We start from the raw sequence: 16,141 nt of genomic DNA on the forward strand, positions 1-16,141 counted from the left end.
ACGATTGAATATGTTTTAACGACCTTCCAGAATTTCTTTCTTAAAATTGAACACAAGAGGGGCACCGTTAAGCCCTAAACGCCTCTGACCATTGACCATAACAACTCCAACATCTTTACAAATAACTTTACAGTAAACAAATTTATAACCCTGCCCATACTTCTCAATCCTGAACCAATTTCTTCTAACCTTAGGACCAACATTAACAAAAAACCTCCCTCCATCATATTTCTCTAGTTGCCACATTGTCGAATTAAGACAATCGTAGGTACTATAAATTGCAATTTTTAGATCAGTGGACACGCGAATTACACCTTTCTTTTTATTGACCGGGATTAATTCTAGGCCGTGGCCGTGTGGTTCAACGTAACGTTTTTGTATGACACTAAGTTGACATGTACTATTGTTGCCTGTGGTTTCCACGGCAACGCCACCATATTTTTCGCCGTTGATTGGAACTATAAAATATGTTTTTTCAGTTCGCAGAATTTTACCAGTTGTGTCAAGAACTGGATTAGGCGCTGAAGATGCTTCACAAAGACAAGAATTTGTGAAGATGGCAAAAATAGAGATAAATTGGAATATGAATAATTTCTTCATTTTCTCAAACTTTTGTACTATGATTGGTTTTTATTTTAATTTCTTGGTGGTGGAGAATTTTGTATGGACATTTAAAGGTGTGAATTGTGTTCTTTTATAAAGAAAATATAGCACATTGGTTATGGATTTTTATTTAAAACTTGGGCACGTACCTAAATAGGTTGACGGACTTTGACATTAAATTAAATATTTTTGTGTGGCTTTTGTTTGTCACTTGGCGTGCATGGTATTTGAAAATTTTTAGTCCAGTAATTTTGATCTTCAATAATCAATAATTAAAAGTACGGTATATATAATTTGGAATTTGTGATACTATAATATCCGTGTTATAGTTTGCTCGATTTCAAATTATATATAATTATATAATAAATAATTATGAATTTGACTTTTAATTATGAATTTGACTTTGTATCATATTGACATCTTAAATATGTAAAAATATATGTTTAAAAAAGGTACATGTAATTCCTTTCATTAATCAATTGCGCAAAAAAAAAATTAAAATAAAGTAGACAAAATATCAACGTCTAAATTATTCTGTTGATACTAATACTAATTTATGAATTTATTAGAATCACATTAATTAATATATATGGGTTATATATTTAAGTATATATATTTCGATAATAAAATAAAATTAAAACACGTATCAAAAGTCATGTCAAATATTATAATATCTTGATGAGGTGCAACAAATTAGAAAAATATTTTGGGAGCAAATATATAAGTAATTAATTATTCTAATTATGATTAGAGTTTTATTATAATTAATTAAATATTGGCCATTAATTTAGAATTGTGACATGTCTCCAAATCAAGTAAGAATATGAGGAAAATTAAGAGGAGCAGATCTAAATAATTAGTATCATTTTTCTTCATAATTAGTGCTTTAACAAATTATACTTTTTCTGGTAGTAAAATGTTTAACTACTATTTATTCCTTTATATGATATATAGTTATAAATAAAGTTTTGGAAAAGAATATGATAGATTAGAGAGTAAATAACACTAAGAAATAAAGAAAAAGGCAAAAATTACAACTAGAGTAAATTTTCAAAATGATCAATCCAATTAAAATCGTATAGTAAAATCATCTAATTTATTTTTATATCAATAAAGTCATTCTATTTAAATTTTATTCTTATCGAAATCTCGAAAAAGTATGTTATATCACCAAAAATCTGACATGGAGCTTTTGCAAAACAAAGCACACACAAGTTTATTAGCAAAGGGCAGCCTATCCTTATGGAATTACTATTTGAATTAAGGACAAGTTATTTTCTTCATCATTAGTACCATTTTGGTAGATTTTACTTATTTGAGTAATTTGTTCAATTGCATTAATATATAGATACTTGTGGTTTGATTCTTTCTCGACCCTGTTCATAACGAGAGCTTAGTGCACTTGACTGTCTTTTAAATTTCAAGAATTGAATTCTCTTGAACATCGTTGAGTGCTAAACGATTTTGTTCATTGATGGGTCATACTCCTCAAGTTGCCACACCGTCGATTGACAACATTTGTATATACTGAAAATCGCAACATTTGAATCAGTCGATATACTTATTGTACCTTTCTTTATATCCACCGGGATAAATTCAAACAAATCACCATTTTTGTCCTATTTTTCTTTTACAATGCCAAATTGACATGTCTCGTTAGAGACCGCCATTTTCTCGATTTGTTGGCACTATGTAATACGTTGTGTGTGTTCGGAGGATTTTGCCATTTGTGTGTCTAGCACTGGTTCAGGTGCGGTGGATGCTTCACTAAGGGCCCGTTTGGATGGGTTTAATAAAAGCAGCTTTAAAAAATTACTTTTGAAAGTGCTGAAACTTATTTTTAAAATAAGCAGTTATGCGTTTGGATAAAAGTGCTGAAGTTGTTATGTCAAACGTGAAAAGGGAAAAATAGAAGAAAGAGATGTTAGGGTTATATGAGTAATTTGGAGATTGTATAAAAATATTAAGGGAAAAAACATAAAAATGTGGTCAACTTAAAACAGCTTATAAGCTAAAAAAAAAAAAGCACCCCTATCCCAGCTTTTAACTTTTGGCTTAAAATAAGTTTTTTTAAACTTAAAATAAGCTATTTTGAGTATTGTCAAACAGTTAAATAAGTCAAAAACCAGTTTTTAAGTCAGTTTGACCAGCTTTTAAGCTGAGCCAAACAGGCTCTAAGCCAAATATTGATGAAGGTGGCAAGTAATAATATTAGCAATAGATTCTTCATTTTTTGAAATTTTGTATGTAGTGATGTTTTTGTTTTGTGAATTTTGCATGGACAATTAGAGATGTACGTTAAATGTGTGTTTATATAAAGAAAATTGAACATTGGATGTGGATTTTTTTTCTCAATATACTTCCTAAATTAATAGGTTGACAGTGTTTTATTTTGTATTCGATATCCGTATTAAAGTCTAACTAATTTAGATTCAGGCCGCCTATTTGAAAGTAGGCAGGTAGCACTCCTTATCAAGGATTTTCATCATGCACAATACTTAAACCTGAGACCACTAATTAAAGTTGGAGCTAGCATGTAGTTTCATCCACTTCTCCATATTCATTAGTAATATATATTAATTATTTTTATTTTTGGAAGTTTTTACTTTCTTTTTAATCGAATGAGCAATTTTGAAAGTTTTAGCTTCTAATTTTTATTTGATGGATAATATTTCTTTTCTTTCTCTCTAAATATAATATGAAATCCAAGAGGATTCCATTAAAAGAAAAATCATTTTTTAATCATCATCTAAATTGTAATGGATAGTGTATAAATAAATCTGCATATTGTTTTTTATCACTAGAAAAGGAAAAGGTGAAGAAAGGCAGGACAAGTTGTTAATTTTATACTTTGTCCTAAATCAACTTTGTATTTCAAAACGGTATCAGATGCCAAAAAAAAAATATAAAATAAAAAATATAAAAAAATTGGCTATTTGAATATTGATAGATTATGCAAAATATATTGGCCATCATCACTTGTCGAGTATGAATTCATGGAAACTAATGATGTCTGACTATGAATTTCATTCAGATCGAAATCTCCCAGAAAAATGATGTGCGTTTAACAAAGTGTAGTATTCAAAATGTTTACGGTAAAATAATTATTTAAATTATTACTTTTTTTCAAAAATATTATTTTAACTATTAATTTTTTTTTTTGACCGTCAAACATATCATTACTTCTTTTTATATTAAAATATATGTTTTTATACTGAGTTATTTATTTATTCTTAAATCAACAACACATATATAGATGATCAACATAACATCGAGATTCGAGGGTGTTTTAATACCATAAATAGATGATAGTTAAATGTGTTTTTTTAATTCTTATTTCTTTTAATAGTTAAATGTTAATAGCCTTTTTGTAGTATTCTACTAGCAAATTGTGTGATAAAGACATTACTATATTATATGCATCTTATGTTACTTTTTTTATATATATAATTATATCACTTTATTATAACTTTGAAAATTTAAATAGTAATATCTAGCTGGCTCCGATCCAATTTTAGCCTATGGTTTCAATAATTTAAATATTAAATACTGAGAATTGGATAAACAATATGCTTCCATCTGTTATCGTCTCTTCACCCTACGCAACAGGTAAACTAGGAGTACTATATATACTTTTTAAAAAATATAATATTCTTATATATAGTTCATCATCATTATAGTAATTAAATTGTCAGATTAATAAACTAAAATCGCACCAAATGCTTAGTAAAGATCGCACATACATTGGTCTATTTCCTTTAGAGTCCTTTTTCACCTTCCCATGTATAATTTTCTTAAATTAAAATTTCAAAATCAACTACTGTTTCACTTAAAAAGAAATTTAAATTTATAATACATATCAAGTTAAATAATATTACATAAATTGAGACGAAAAACGTATATATATAGGGTGTATATATATAGGGTGATAATTTTAAATTGTGGTTCTAACCTCGACTGACGCATTCCATTCCCAAAATGAGTACTTAATTAATTAGGTGTTACGTGTATTTCAGCAATGATGAATGCCGCGTGGCTTGTCGGTGGCAAATTTATACTACTACTATGAAATTTACTACTTTAGCATTGAATTGGTCAAATCATTTATATACATCTTCCCCGTCTAGTATTAAATATTTATATTAAAGTTTGATTAAATCTAAATTCATAGTATATAGTAGTTTTTTATTTAAGAAAAAACATTGTCTATGAAGGATATTTTTATATATAAGGCTTGAACCCAATAAATTTAATTAATTAGAAGGAACAAACATATCCACCAGATCACACTATTTGATAATTTTTACATATTATTTTATTACGTCTTTTATGAAAGAAAATAACAATCTCTTGAAAAAAAACATAAAATTATAATCAATTTTTAAAAAATCAAAAAATAAGTTGACCCAAAATATTTAAATAAGTTAATTTTAAAACTTATTTTGAATAACTCTTAAAAAAAAATACAATCGAAGAATATGAAAATATTATTTTATTGCCACTACAATTATTAAAATTTTAGCCCCACCAATATCGCACGCCTCCATCTTACCAAAAAAAAAAAATCGAGCGACGATCCACCAACGTGCAAAAAAATCACCACTTATCTCTCTATAAATTGACATCCACTTGCCGTAAATACTCATACCAAATTCAAACTAACACAAGAAAAAAAAAAAAAACATAATGAATACCCTTTTGTTACTATTTTCACTTTCACTTTTTCCATTTATCTTATGTGTGCCAAATCCTTCAAGACTACTCTTAGCATCATCATCATCGTCTCCGGTTCTCGATATCAATGGCGATAAAGTTAAAGCAGGTCCCAACTACTTCATTTTACCCGTTATTCAAGGAAAAGGCGGCGGACTTTACCCATCCAACGTTAAACAACACAATAGTACTTGTCCTAGGGACATTATTCAAGAGACGGACGATGTACAAGAAGGATTGCCAGTAGTGTTTACACGTCTCGACGCGAAAAAAGGCGTCGTTCGTGTATCTACTGATGTTAATGTGAGGTTTTTTACTCCGACTATTTGTGCTAGAGAAACTATTTGGAAACTTGGAGCGTATGATGACAAGTTGAAACAGTATTTTGTTGTGACGGGTGGAGTTGAAGGTAACCCGGGTCCGAAAACCGTGGGTAATTGGTTTAAGATTGTGAAATTCGGGTCGGGTTATAAGTTTGTGTTTTGTCCAAGTGTGTGTAAGTTTTGTAAAGTTATTTGTAAAGATGTTGGGGTTTTTATGAAGGATGGGGTGAGGTTTTTGGCTCTTAGCGACACTCCATTCGAAGTTAAGTTTAAGAAGACTTTTTGATTTGTGTAAAATTTTCTTTTTTAAATTTGTACAAGTTTTATGGTTAATTTGAAAGATTTAATTTTTTAATAATATTATGTTTATGATATAGGATGTGACTATTTTTTTTTTTAACTAGTAGCTAGTCTTTCTTAATTAATCTGTTATTCATTAAAAACTCGTTAAAATTTGAAAGTTTAATTTTATCTTATTTTGTAAGAAAATGAAAGATTTATATTATATTTCAATAAATCATTAAGTTGTCTTAAATTGTCTCTTCAACAATAGGTGATATATGAATTATATTGCAATTATGTTTTTGGGACTTTAATGTATACATGACTTTTCTTTTTTAAAAAAGCTAGTAGTTTCTATAGATATGTTTGATAAAATAAAAATTCAATTTTTTTTTTGAAACTTCCAATCGAAGATGAAACTGAGAAATATTTATGATTTATAACTTGAATATTTAGCTTAGAACTTGAGCAAATTTACCTCTTCATTAGCATACAATTTTCTTAGAAGATATGAAACAAGTTAAATATTAATCAGTAAATTAAGCCTAGTTATTTTTAGTAATATTTGAAAATGTTTTTTTAAATTATTCCTTCGTGCTATATTTTACCATAAATAAAATTATAGTATGTAACTACCGAAACTGTGCATTATATGACTATAAATTTTGTACCGAACTATGAGTGAAATTCAATCCACTACAAATAATGAATTTATTTATAAAATATAAAAAATTATGGTAATTTTAATTTTTTAAAAGGTTCTCAAATAGAAGAATTTTATCAAAATACTAGATTTTTTCTTATATTTAGGAAATTTAATTGTTTGTCAAATAGTGAGATTTTTTTTCCAACCGGTGTTTGTAGCATAAATTAAAATGTGCGTTAAATTTAAATTACACATTACATTCAAAAATAGCATTTTAAATAAAATTCTCTATACTTAAAACTCAAATCTGAGACCTCTAATTAAGACGAAGCATGCTTCGTAAACCACAAACCCATATCGCTAATGACAACTTATATGAAGCCGGACAATATTTGTCAAGTTTTTCTCTATATGTTTTGGAATATTTATGGCCAAACACGTCACTGCGAACATAATTTCGATCTGTTAAAGTCAACTTCTAGAAGACTTCTCCAGTCCAATTAAGATGTGCGTTTATTATTGACCAACTTATGTCAAGATCCATTCAGTTATCACCGTCATGATTTTATATGTATTATTCAAATTTTCCTGACATATTTTAATTTCGAGTTTTTAAATATTTTAAATTAATAATTATTGTAATTTATATTTTTATATAATTTATAAATATATAAATTTTATTTTTAAAAAATTAAAATTTCATATTCAAATTTTAAATTAAATTTAAAATTATTTGACTCTTAAAAAATAAAATATGTCAAATAAATAGAAATAAATAGAATAGATGGATATTCTTTTTGAAGTAAAATATTATCACTCCTTTACTAAGTTTGATTTTTATATTAAATAAGTATTTTATTTTATTTGCTTTTATCTTTAACTAATTATTTTTTTAGATGTTTCGGGTTATTAAAAGTTGCGAAATACTATAAACATAAAGGGAACATGTATAAGTGTCCCTTAGATTATGACTAAAATCTTAGAGACACACCTTAGCTAAACTAAAGTTCTATTACCGCGGCGGGACTTATATTTTTGATAATTTTATATATCTTTTGTCTTACGTGACAGACTTTGTGACTTCACGTGATTGAGACGTGTGGGAGATATTTGGATGTCACATAGGCCAAAAAGGTGCATAACATTACAAAATAAATAAGTTCAGGAGATAATAAGACCTTAAAATAGTTAAGATATGTTTTTATAAGTTCAGGAGATAATAAGACCTTAAAATAGTTAAGGTATCATAATCTAAATGGTACTCGTACATTTTCTCAATATAAAACGAACAAATTCTTTTAATTGAGTATCCCATTTTAATAATCGTTGAGCACGTTTGATTTAAAATTTTAGGGACCGCCACTATTTCATTTTATTTTTTCACTAGCAATACAAAATTAAAGTGGCTTATCCCTTAGCTATAAATTGACATCCAATTCTGATCATTCAACACACCAAAGTACTTATATCATTAAAAAGAAAAATGAACATCCTTTTGCTACTTTCAATTATTCCATTTACTTTAGCATCATCGTCATCACTATCTCCAGTTCTAGACGTCAATGGCGATGAAGTTCAAGCCGGTCCTAACTACTTCATCTTACCTGTAATCCGAGGAAGAGGCGGTGGCGGACTTTCCCCATTCAACGTTAAAAACAACAACACTTGTCCTAGGGACATCATACAATGGGATGACGAGGAACAAGAAGGATTGCCAGTAGTATTTACACGAATCGACGCTAAAAAAAGCGTCGTTCGTGTATCCACTGATGTTAACGTGAGGTTTTATACTCCGACTATTTGTGCTAGAGAAACTATTTGGAAACTTGGAGATTATGATGACAAGTTGAAAAAGTATTTTGTAGTGACTGGTGGAGTTGAAGGGAATCCGGGTCTGAAAACGGTGGGTAATTGGTTTAAGATTGAGAGATTCGGGTCGGGTTATAAGCTTGTGTACTGTCCAAGTGTGTGTAAGTTTTGTAAAGTTATTTGTAAAGATGTTGGGATTTTTATTACTAACGATGGAGTAAGGCTATTGGCTCTTAGTGACACTCCTTATAAAGTTATGTTTAAGAAGACTTTTTAATTTTAAAAAATTTATTTTGTAATAATAAATAATATTTTGTGTCTGATTTGATGTAATCTTGGTTGCATTAAGTTTGAACATGATTTTATCTTAATCTATATCATTATTGTTTATTCTAGCTATTCGACCACTTTGTCTCTCTTTCTTCTAAAAAATATTATTTTTAATTTATTATTTCTAAGGTTAATCAATAACAATATTTTGTATTACAATCACTTCAAAAGGGAATAAAGATATGCTTTGAGATAATTTGTAACTAAAATAATTGTGCGTTACATTACAAAGATAGTCAAGTAAATTTTAAGATACAAATAACTTATATTAAAGAACATAATATTTTAATATGATATAGTCAAAATTGTGTGTATCTACGATGAATTGACTAATATAAACAAACAAAGTTTGGAGGGAATATCTCGAAAAGTTCACACCTTTTAAAATTAAAAGAGGTATACATTTTTTTTGTGGCTATGGCTTTTATTAACTATAAAATTCTCTTTATTTTATGTCAAATGTAGTGCACTTATTATAATTTAAGGTGATAAATATATTCACATTAGCAGAGATTCATCAAATGAAACCCATTGTTTCATTATATGTGAGCTTAACTTACCGTTTAGAGTAATTGTTTCACTTTTTCAACCAAACACCAATCATTTTTTGGGGAATATATTGATCAAATTGCGTATGATATAGTTAATAAGATTTTGTAAACATATTATTGATTTCTACGAAAAAGTTAACCGATCGATTTGATGTCTTCAGACAGGTAGGAATTAGTAGTCTGCATGTGAGTTCAATTGAACTTAGTATATTTTGCTCAAATAATATATATATGTTAATAAATGTATTTAATGTATATAAATATAAAACTTAGAATTCTAATTATCACTTAAAATCGTCATTACAATATTCAAAATTCATAAAATTGAACTTTCATCTTTTATCTCTGTCCGATTAACCAATTTTTTAATGTTTTTTTTTTTTTAAGAAATGTTTCATATATTGACGGGCAATTAGACATAATAATTAAAAACAAGGAACCGATTGACGGACATAATTTAGAAATAAGGAGACCAAAGAGAAATTATTTATAATTTCCATAATCGTTTAAGCAATAAATGATTCTCTACCGTTAGATACACACTTCATCGAACGGTTCGTATTAAAACAAAATTTCGCTCCAAAAATCAAAACGAAATTCAAATTCTACCGCCAAACCAAAAAATCGCCAAATTCGAAAATCAAATCTCTATAAAACCCTAACCCTAACCCCAACCCCATGTAATTTCATCACAAATCAATTCAATCTCTTCTCAGTTCAATCTGACCACTGAAAAATGTCTGGCCGTGGAAAGGGAGGCAAGGGTTTGGGAAAGGGCGGAGCAAAACGTCACCGGAAAGTTCTCCGTGATAACATTCAGGGAATCACTAAGCCGGCGATAAGGAGGTTGGCGAGAAGAGGTGGAGTGAAGAGAATCAGTGGATTAATCTATGAAGAAACGAGAGGTGTTTTGAAGATCTTTTTGGAGAATGTGATTCGTGATTCTGTGACTTATACTGAACATGCTAGGAGAAAGACTGTTACTGCTATGGATGTTGTTTATGCTTTGAAGAGACAAGGAAGGACTCTTTATGGGTTTGGTGGTTGATTTCATATGTTTTCACCTTTTTTTTCATTGTTGTTGATGGAAAATGGAATCTAGCTGTTGTTTTTGGTTATAGTTTTATTTAGAGAAGATTGTGAGATCATTGTAATTGATGATTTGTGTTAGATGAAATGGATCTCATTACTTTTTCAGTTATTCTTCTGTGAATTCTTTTGCAAGTTTTTATCTATTGATTTGTGATTCAAAATTGATTCTTTATCATAAACTTTTGGTGGTTGCTGCAAATACTTGTTAGTAAAGTTGTGCTATAAATATGATCTCTTTAAATTTTACGTCAAAATAAAATATTTTATAATTTTATGTTTAATCTAATGCGCGATAAATATATTCATGAGTGAGGATTCATCGTATCAAAACCTTTGTTGCATTGTGTGTGAGCTTAACTTAACATTTAGAGTAATTCTTTTCACTTTACCAACTAAACACCGATCATCTGATAATATATTGATCAAATCGCATCTAATAGAGTTACTAATATATTTATAAACAATATTATTGATCTTTTATTAAAAAATTAACCCCATTGCCTTCAATCGGGGAGGAGAGGAGCTAGTAACCTGCATGCGAATTCAGTTGAACTTAGTAGATTTTACTCAAATAATATATTTATGTAAATAAATTTATTTAATATATACTAATATTTAATTTTGAATCCTTATTATCACTTAAAATCGTCATTACTAAATTCAAAATCCATAAAATTCAAAATTATCTTTTATCTCTGTCTGCGTTATAACCAATTTATAGTGTTTTTCTTTTTTAAAGTAAATGTTTCATATATTGACGGGGGCAATTAGACATAATTAAAAACAAGGAACTGATTGACTGACATAATTCAGAAGTAAAAGGACCAAAGAGAAATTATCTATAAAATTTGCGGGGCTTTGCTAGGGTTTAACAAAGAGAAATTTTAGGCCTTTCTTCTTCGAAAAAAGGGAAATCGAATTAGCTTGCCGGAGTTCAGAAAAATGTCGAGACCGGAACTCCTAGCACCGCCGGAAATTTTCTACAACGACGATGAAGCTAGAAAATATACCTCATCTTCTCGAATTATTGACATACAGGTATATATCCTATTGTAATGAACAATTTTATAGTTATATGGTAATGCTTCTGATTTCTGCTTGTATTTGGTGAAAGACACAACTTACAGAGAGAGCATTGGAGCTCCTTGCTTTACCTGATGACGGCGTCCCGAGATTACTTCTTGATATTGGTATGTATGTATGTTTATGAGTATTACCTGAAAAATTTGTAAAGGAGAATTTGATGGGCTAGATTTAGCATTAAGTTAATTCTTGTGAATGAAAATAAACGAATTTGAGCAGTCTGAGCTTCCTTATACCCTATATTTGTCCAAGTATGGTTTGTCCTTATGGTTTATAGTTAAGCTTATAGCTGTATATGGTCTATCACATAAAGGAGTCTTCATGTTTGAAAGGTATTGACTTTTCCGATGCGGAGAGAGTTTTATAGGTTTAATTTAAATAGTGAAGTGTACACTTTCTTAAATTGTTGAACAATCAGAGTAGACTGAGTTGTTTGATTGGCCTTTTATGTAGCATGGGAAAGTGCCTCAATGTTTACTGGTGTAGAGTTATGCAATTTAGCCACATTTGCTTGTGCTTCTGAGTTCACCTTTGGTGGAAGAGGTCAACATGTAAACTTGAAAGATTGGAACTTCTGGAATTGTTGCACTTATGGATCCTACAGCTGTATATTTAAAGCAAAGATGCTTGTTCCTGCATATTCAATTGTTTAGTTTTGAGATTTCAAACTAATTTCCCCATATTCAGTCAAAAGAAAGTGTGAAGGATAAACAATGATGTTTCATTCTTTCTTGTTTTTCGAAGGTTGCGGATCAGGTCTAAGTGGGGAGACACTCACTGAGCAGGGACACCAGTGGCTTGGTTTGGATATATCAGAATCAATGCTTGGTATGCAAATTTCTTCTTAAGTGAGTAAAAAAACTGATCTTGCTATGATCATTATCAGATCGCTAAATGGTGGCTTTATTCTAGATGTTGCATTGGAGCGTGAGGTTGAGGGTGATTTGATGCTGGGTGACATGGGTCAGGTAGGTCTCATAGTTTCTTCTGATTGCTTCATCCTACTCTCAATTGTGATTTAAAACGCTAGATACACCATGTTGTTTTCTATAATCCTGTTGCTTGGGCTGTAACTTTTTTAAAGTTGTCAAAACTCGTACATGATCCACCACCCAGTGTACGTAGCTCATCAGCTGAGAAATCTTGAAGTGCCCAAAAAGGAAAGGAAAATACTGCACATAACTACAGACTTAAACATGCTAGCTTCTCATGAAAACATTAAGCATACTAATGAACCTATCAAAAAATATGACAAAGTACCAATTCATGGAAGCAAAGCTTCAGCATTACCCAGCTAAATTTGACACTTCATTTTGCATGATGATGTTCTTCTCTGTTTTGATGACAAACAAGTGATGATTTTTTGGTTACAAGTTTATGAGCTGTAATGCTACTCTCAATTCAAGAATAGGTTATTCCACAATTCCATATCTCATAATTTGCATGCAAGGTCATCTATATATTAGGTGGAGTTCTGCATCAATACCATTTCCATTTCTTCCCTGAGCCCTCTTAAATACTATAAATACAGATCTGTTTATTTCTAGAATATGCTGCCTATAAGGCTATAACTATCATCTATATTTAGGATTTTCAAGGCAAAGGCATAATAGACATATTCATAGTCATGTGGATATAGTTTTCTTGCATGATTTGTCTGCAAGGTCTATTTTTTTTGTGTGCGCGCGCTAAAATGACTGGAGAAGATGAAAAATTATGAATTGTGGTTGTCTATCTTGGTTGATCGTGCACACAATTGAGATTACTTATCAACTGAGTTGTGCCAATAATGCTGTTGATAATCTTCTACGCTGATAGAGATGTTACAAGTTGTCAAATAATGGTTAGTTCAAATTCTACATGTTCTTTAAAGAATGGCATAAATTATCGGTTTGCATCTATCGTAGGGCTTAGGGCTTCGATCTGGTATTCTGGATGGTGCCATCAGTATCTCAGCTGTGCAGGTATCTTTTTCTCTCTTCTTTGTTGAGATCTTCAATTTTCTTAGCTGATAATGATGATAGTTACCAGGGGAGCTTTGACAATTTAGAGTTATGTGTTAAATGTTATCTATTTTTTTTTCATAATCAATTTTGCTTTTGATATGAAATAATTAGCCTGTGTACTACTTTCAAGTTTCAAGAGGCACGTCTTGCCATAGACTTCATAATCTCATCATCACCTGGCAAACATTCTCTGGTTATGACTTCAATTTGGTACCTGTATGAGTTTACTTTAGTTTGTTTTTGGTGTATTATCAATGCACACTGATTTGTATGGCTTCTTAAGGCATATTTGCTTATCAGTTCTGATGTACTTAATTTTCCCGAGCAGTGGTTGTGCAATGCTGACAAATCTTGTCATGAACCTCGGATAAGATTGAAGTAAGTAAAAAAAAATCTTTTCTTATTGTTAGTTGGTAAATTGTGATGTTAATCTGCTCTGGATCCATTTATGATGTTATTGTAGTTGAATGATTTCATTCTCTTTCTAGCTATCTAAGTAGTATGAATTTTGTTTGTAACTCTGCAGGGCTTTCTTTAGTTCCCTGTACAGATGTTTGGGAAGGGGAGCAAGAGCAGTACTCCAGATCTATCCTGAAAATCTTGCTCAGAGAGAGCTAATTCTGGGTTTTGCCATGCGAGCTGGATTTTCTGGAGGCATAGTTGTTGACTACCCACACAGGTTAAAAAGCTATAGATTTAATTTACTGTCATTTTTTTCCTAATTTTTTTGTGAAGTAGTTTGAAAATTAGCAGTTTACCCGAGTGCGCTCATTCCTCGATGGTCGACCCCTGACCTAAACTTACCTGACATACAAAGGGAAGTCTTATATGGCTAAGTTGCAGTTTTTTCATTCTAGTTAGAGCTTAGTTGTGTGAGCTTTTGTAGCATGTTACCTTCAATTTATTTGAATTGATACAGTTTAGGCCATCTGTAAGCACACCAATCAAAGTAAAAAACATTTGTCAACCACAGACTGGCTTTTGCGATCGTTAGTTCCTCCTCTGGACTTCCCTATACCTCTCTCATGCTCAGCGTATGTGCCAAAGGCACTTTTGGAACGTTGACCAAGTACACACCGTTTCTCTAATATTGACAGAAGTGCTTTACAAATTGATTAGCCAAAGACAAATTGTTTTTCTCAAAAAGTATTTTTCGAAAAGCACTTCTAACAGAACACTTTTCAAAATAAGCAGATTTTAGAAGTTTGGCCAAACTGACTATTAATCTTTACTAAGCACCCTCCTAACAATTTGTTAAGAGTGTGTTGGTATAAAGGTTAAGTAACAGTTTAATTGCCTAAGGTTAGGTTCCTGTATTTCATAATTTTTTATAATTTGGTCAATTCTCTGAGTAAGATGAAACTAGGTTGTGTTTGGAAAGTAAAAGTTTGATGTGTAGAACAAAAAGAGGAAAGGACTGAAGCAAGCAAAGTAACTAAAATAAAGGCGCAGAAAGTGCAAAAAGATTTTATCCCTTTTTTTATGTAGCTATAAAAAGATGCATGAGATGGGTATTTCTTCTACTCTTTTTTTGAAGTTATTTTTCTACCTTATATCGTTATATCATGCTAAAGATTTTGCGCTTGTACTTGGAAAAGATATTGCCTTGGTAACAAAGATAATTATGAATTGACCAGTATCAGTAAGTGTAAGCTTAACCAAGAGTAGAACCAAGGAACCTGAATTTTTTTGGTCTTGAGATATATGTTAGCTTTGCCCCAGGATATGATTACAATGCACTTTCAAGTGGAGGTTTATTTTGTTTTGATTTGGTTGCTGTCCTGACATAAGATTGTCTTTTGTTTGGTTGTCACAGTTCTAAAAGGAGGAAGGAATACTTAGTTCTTACTTGTGGTCCGCCGTCTCTCAGTACCACTACTCCTGAAGGAAAGGGTGAAGATGGAGAGAGTTGTTCTGATGAAGATAGTAGCGAGGATGAAGAAAACCAGACAGTAAGTAATTCAAGGGCACTTTAACTTACCGCGCTGAAGCTAACCAGTGTCTTTCCTCCTCCCAAAACTTTTATTGTTCTTTTGTTTTTACTCACATCACCACCCTACTGTGCAGGTTTGCATATCTGACAGGCGCAGGCCTAGAAAAAAGCAAAAGGTTAACAAGAAAGGCAAAGGGAGGGACTGGGTTCTGAGGAAGAAAGAACAGATGAGGAAAAAGGGGAATGCAGTTCCTGCAGATAGCAAATACACTGCACGTAAAAGAAAAGATCGGTTTTGATCCATTAGTAAGATATATTCGGGTTGATTTATATGTTTTCAACAGAACTTCAGCACAAGGAGCTAAAATTATTGCTTATTGACCGAAGTGAGAAGCAAAAATATTCTGATTAAAGACGTTCCTCAGATTGTTTAAAGATTCCGGGACAGTTTTGTGAGACCTGAATATAATTTTTCAGCTGAGTTCAAGAGTAAACAAGATGGTCTATAGTCTCTTGGTTCTTTACATATGATTTTTTTTTAATTGGAGGTTGTTTTTCGATAGATCACGTTGTGTATTTAACCCCCTTCTGGAGTTTATCACTGGTTGAGTACTTATTTTCTTATGCAGTTGAAATTGTGTTCATTTATCTTTGTAGTTGGGGATTCATTGGCAGTTCCATCTTATGGTAAAAGTCCTAAATAGTTCTAGTTATGAATTAAATTGGGTTAAAAGAGGAGATCGAGTAATTTAAATGAAATTGGATAGTTT

General features: G+C 30.7%; 5 protein-coding genes across 5 annotated transcripts; 4 read left to right on the top strand and 1 right to left on the bottom strand.

The window, feature by feature from the left end:
* Nucleotides 1-15: 15 nt before the first annotated feature.
* Nucleotides 16-600, bottom strand: LOC101250228 (miraculin-like). The gene has a single exon (XM_004242100.5). The coding sequence runs from the start codon at nt 598-600 to the stop codon at nt 16-18; it is 585 nt and encodes a 194-aa protein (XP_004242148.1).
* A 4,621-nt stretch (nt 601-5,221) lies between these two features.
* LOC101248784 (kunitz trypsin inhibitor 5-like) lies at nt 5,222-5,997 on the top strand. The gene has a single exon (XM_004241432.5). It carries the CDS (start codon nt 5,290-5,292, stop codon nt 5,923-5,925), a length of 636 nt encoding a protein of 211 aa, XP_004241480.1. The 5' UTR covers nt 5,222-5,289; the 3' UTR covers nt 5,926-5,997.
* Nucleotides 5,998-8,001: 2,004 nt separating this feature from the next.
* On the top strand, nt 8,002-8,771 carry LOC101248491 (kunitz trypsin inhibitor 5). The gene has a single exon (XM_004241431.4). The coding sequence runs from the start codon at nt 8,051-8,053 to the stop codon at nt 8,651-8,653; it is 603 nt and encodes a 200-aa protein (XP_004241479.1). The 5' UTR covers nt 8,002-8,050; the 3' UTR covers nt 8,654-8,771.
* A 1,154-nt stretch (nt 8,772-9,925) lies between these two features.
* LOC101248209 (histone H4) lies at nt 9,926-10,458 on the top strand. Its single transcript, XM_004241430.5, has one exon. The coding sequence runs from the start codon at nt 9,994-9,996 to the stop codon at nt 10,303-10,305; it is 312 nt and encodes a 103-aa protein (XP_004241478.1). The 5' UTR covers nt 9,926-9,993; the 3' UTR covers nt 10,306-10,458.
* A 733-nt stretch (nt 10,459-11,191) lies between these two features.
* On the top strand, nt 11,192-16,015 carry LOC101247928 (18S rRNA (guanine-N(7))-methyltransferase RID2). The gene is made up of 9 exons (XM_004241429.5): nt 11,192-11,387; nt 11,464-11,539; nt 12,177-12,260; nt 12,345-12,400; nt 13,340-13,396; nt 13,767-13,816; nt 13,965-14,117; nt 15,255-15,390; nt 15,506-16,015. Exons 1-9 carry the CDS (start codon nt 11,292-11,294, stop codon nt 15,668-15,670), a joined length of 873 nt encoding a protein of 290 aa, XP_004241477.1. The 5' UTR covers nt 11,192-11,291; the 3' UTR covers nt 15,671-16,015.
* Nucleotides 16,016-16,141: the final 126 nt, after the last annotated feature.

This window comes from Solanum lycopersicum, chromosome 6 (assembly GCF_036512215.1).
Source record: "Solanum lycopersicum chromosome 6, SLM_r2.1".
Lineage (NCBI taxonomy): Eukaryota > Viridiplantae > Streptophyta > Magnoliopsida > Solanales > Solanaceae > Solanum > Solanum lycopersicum.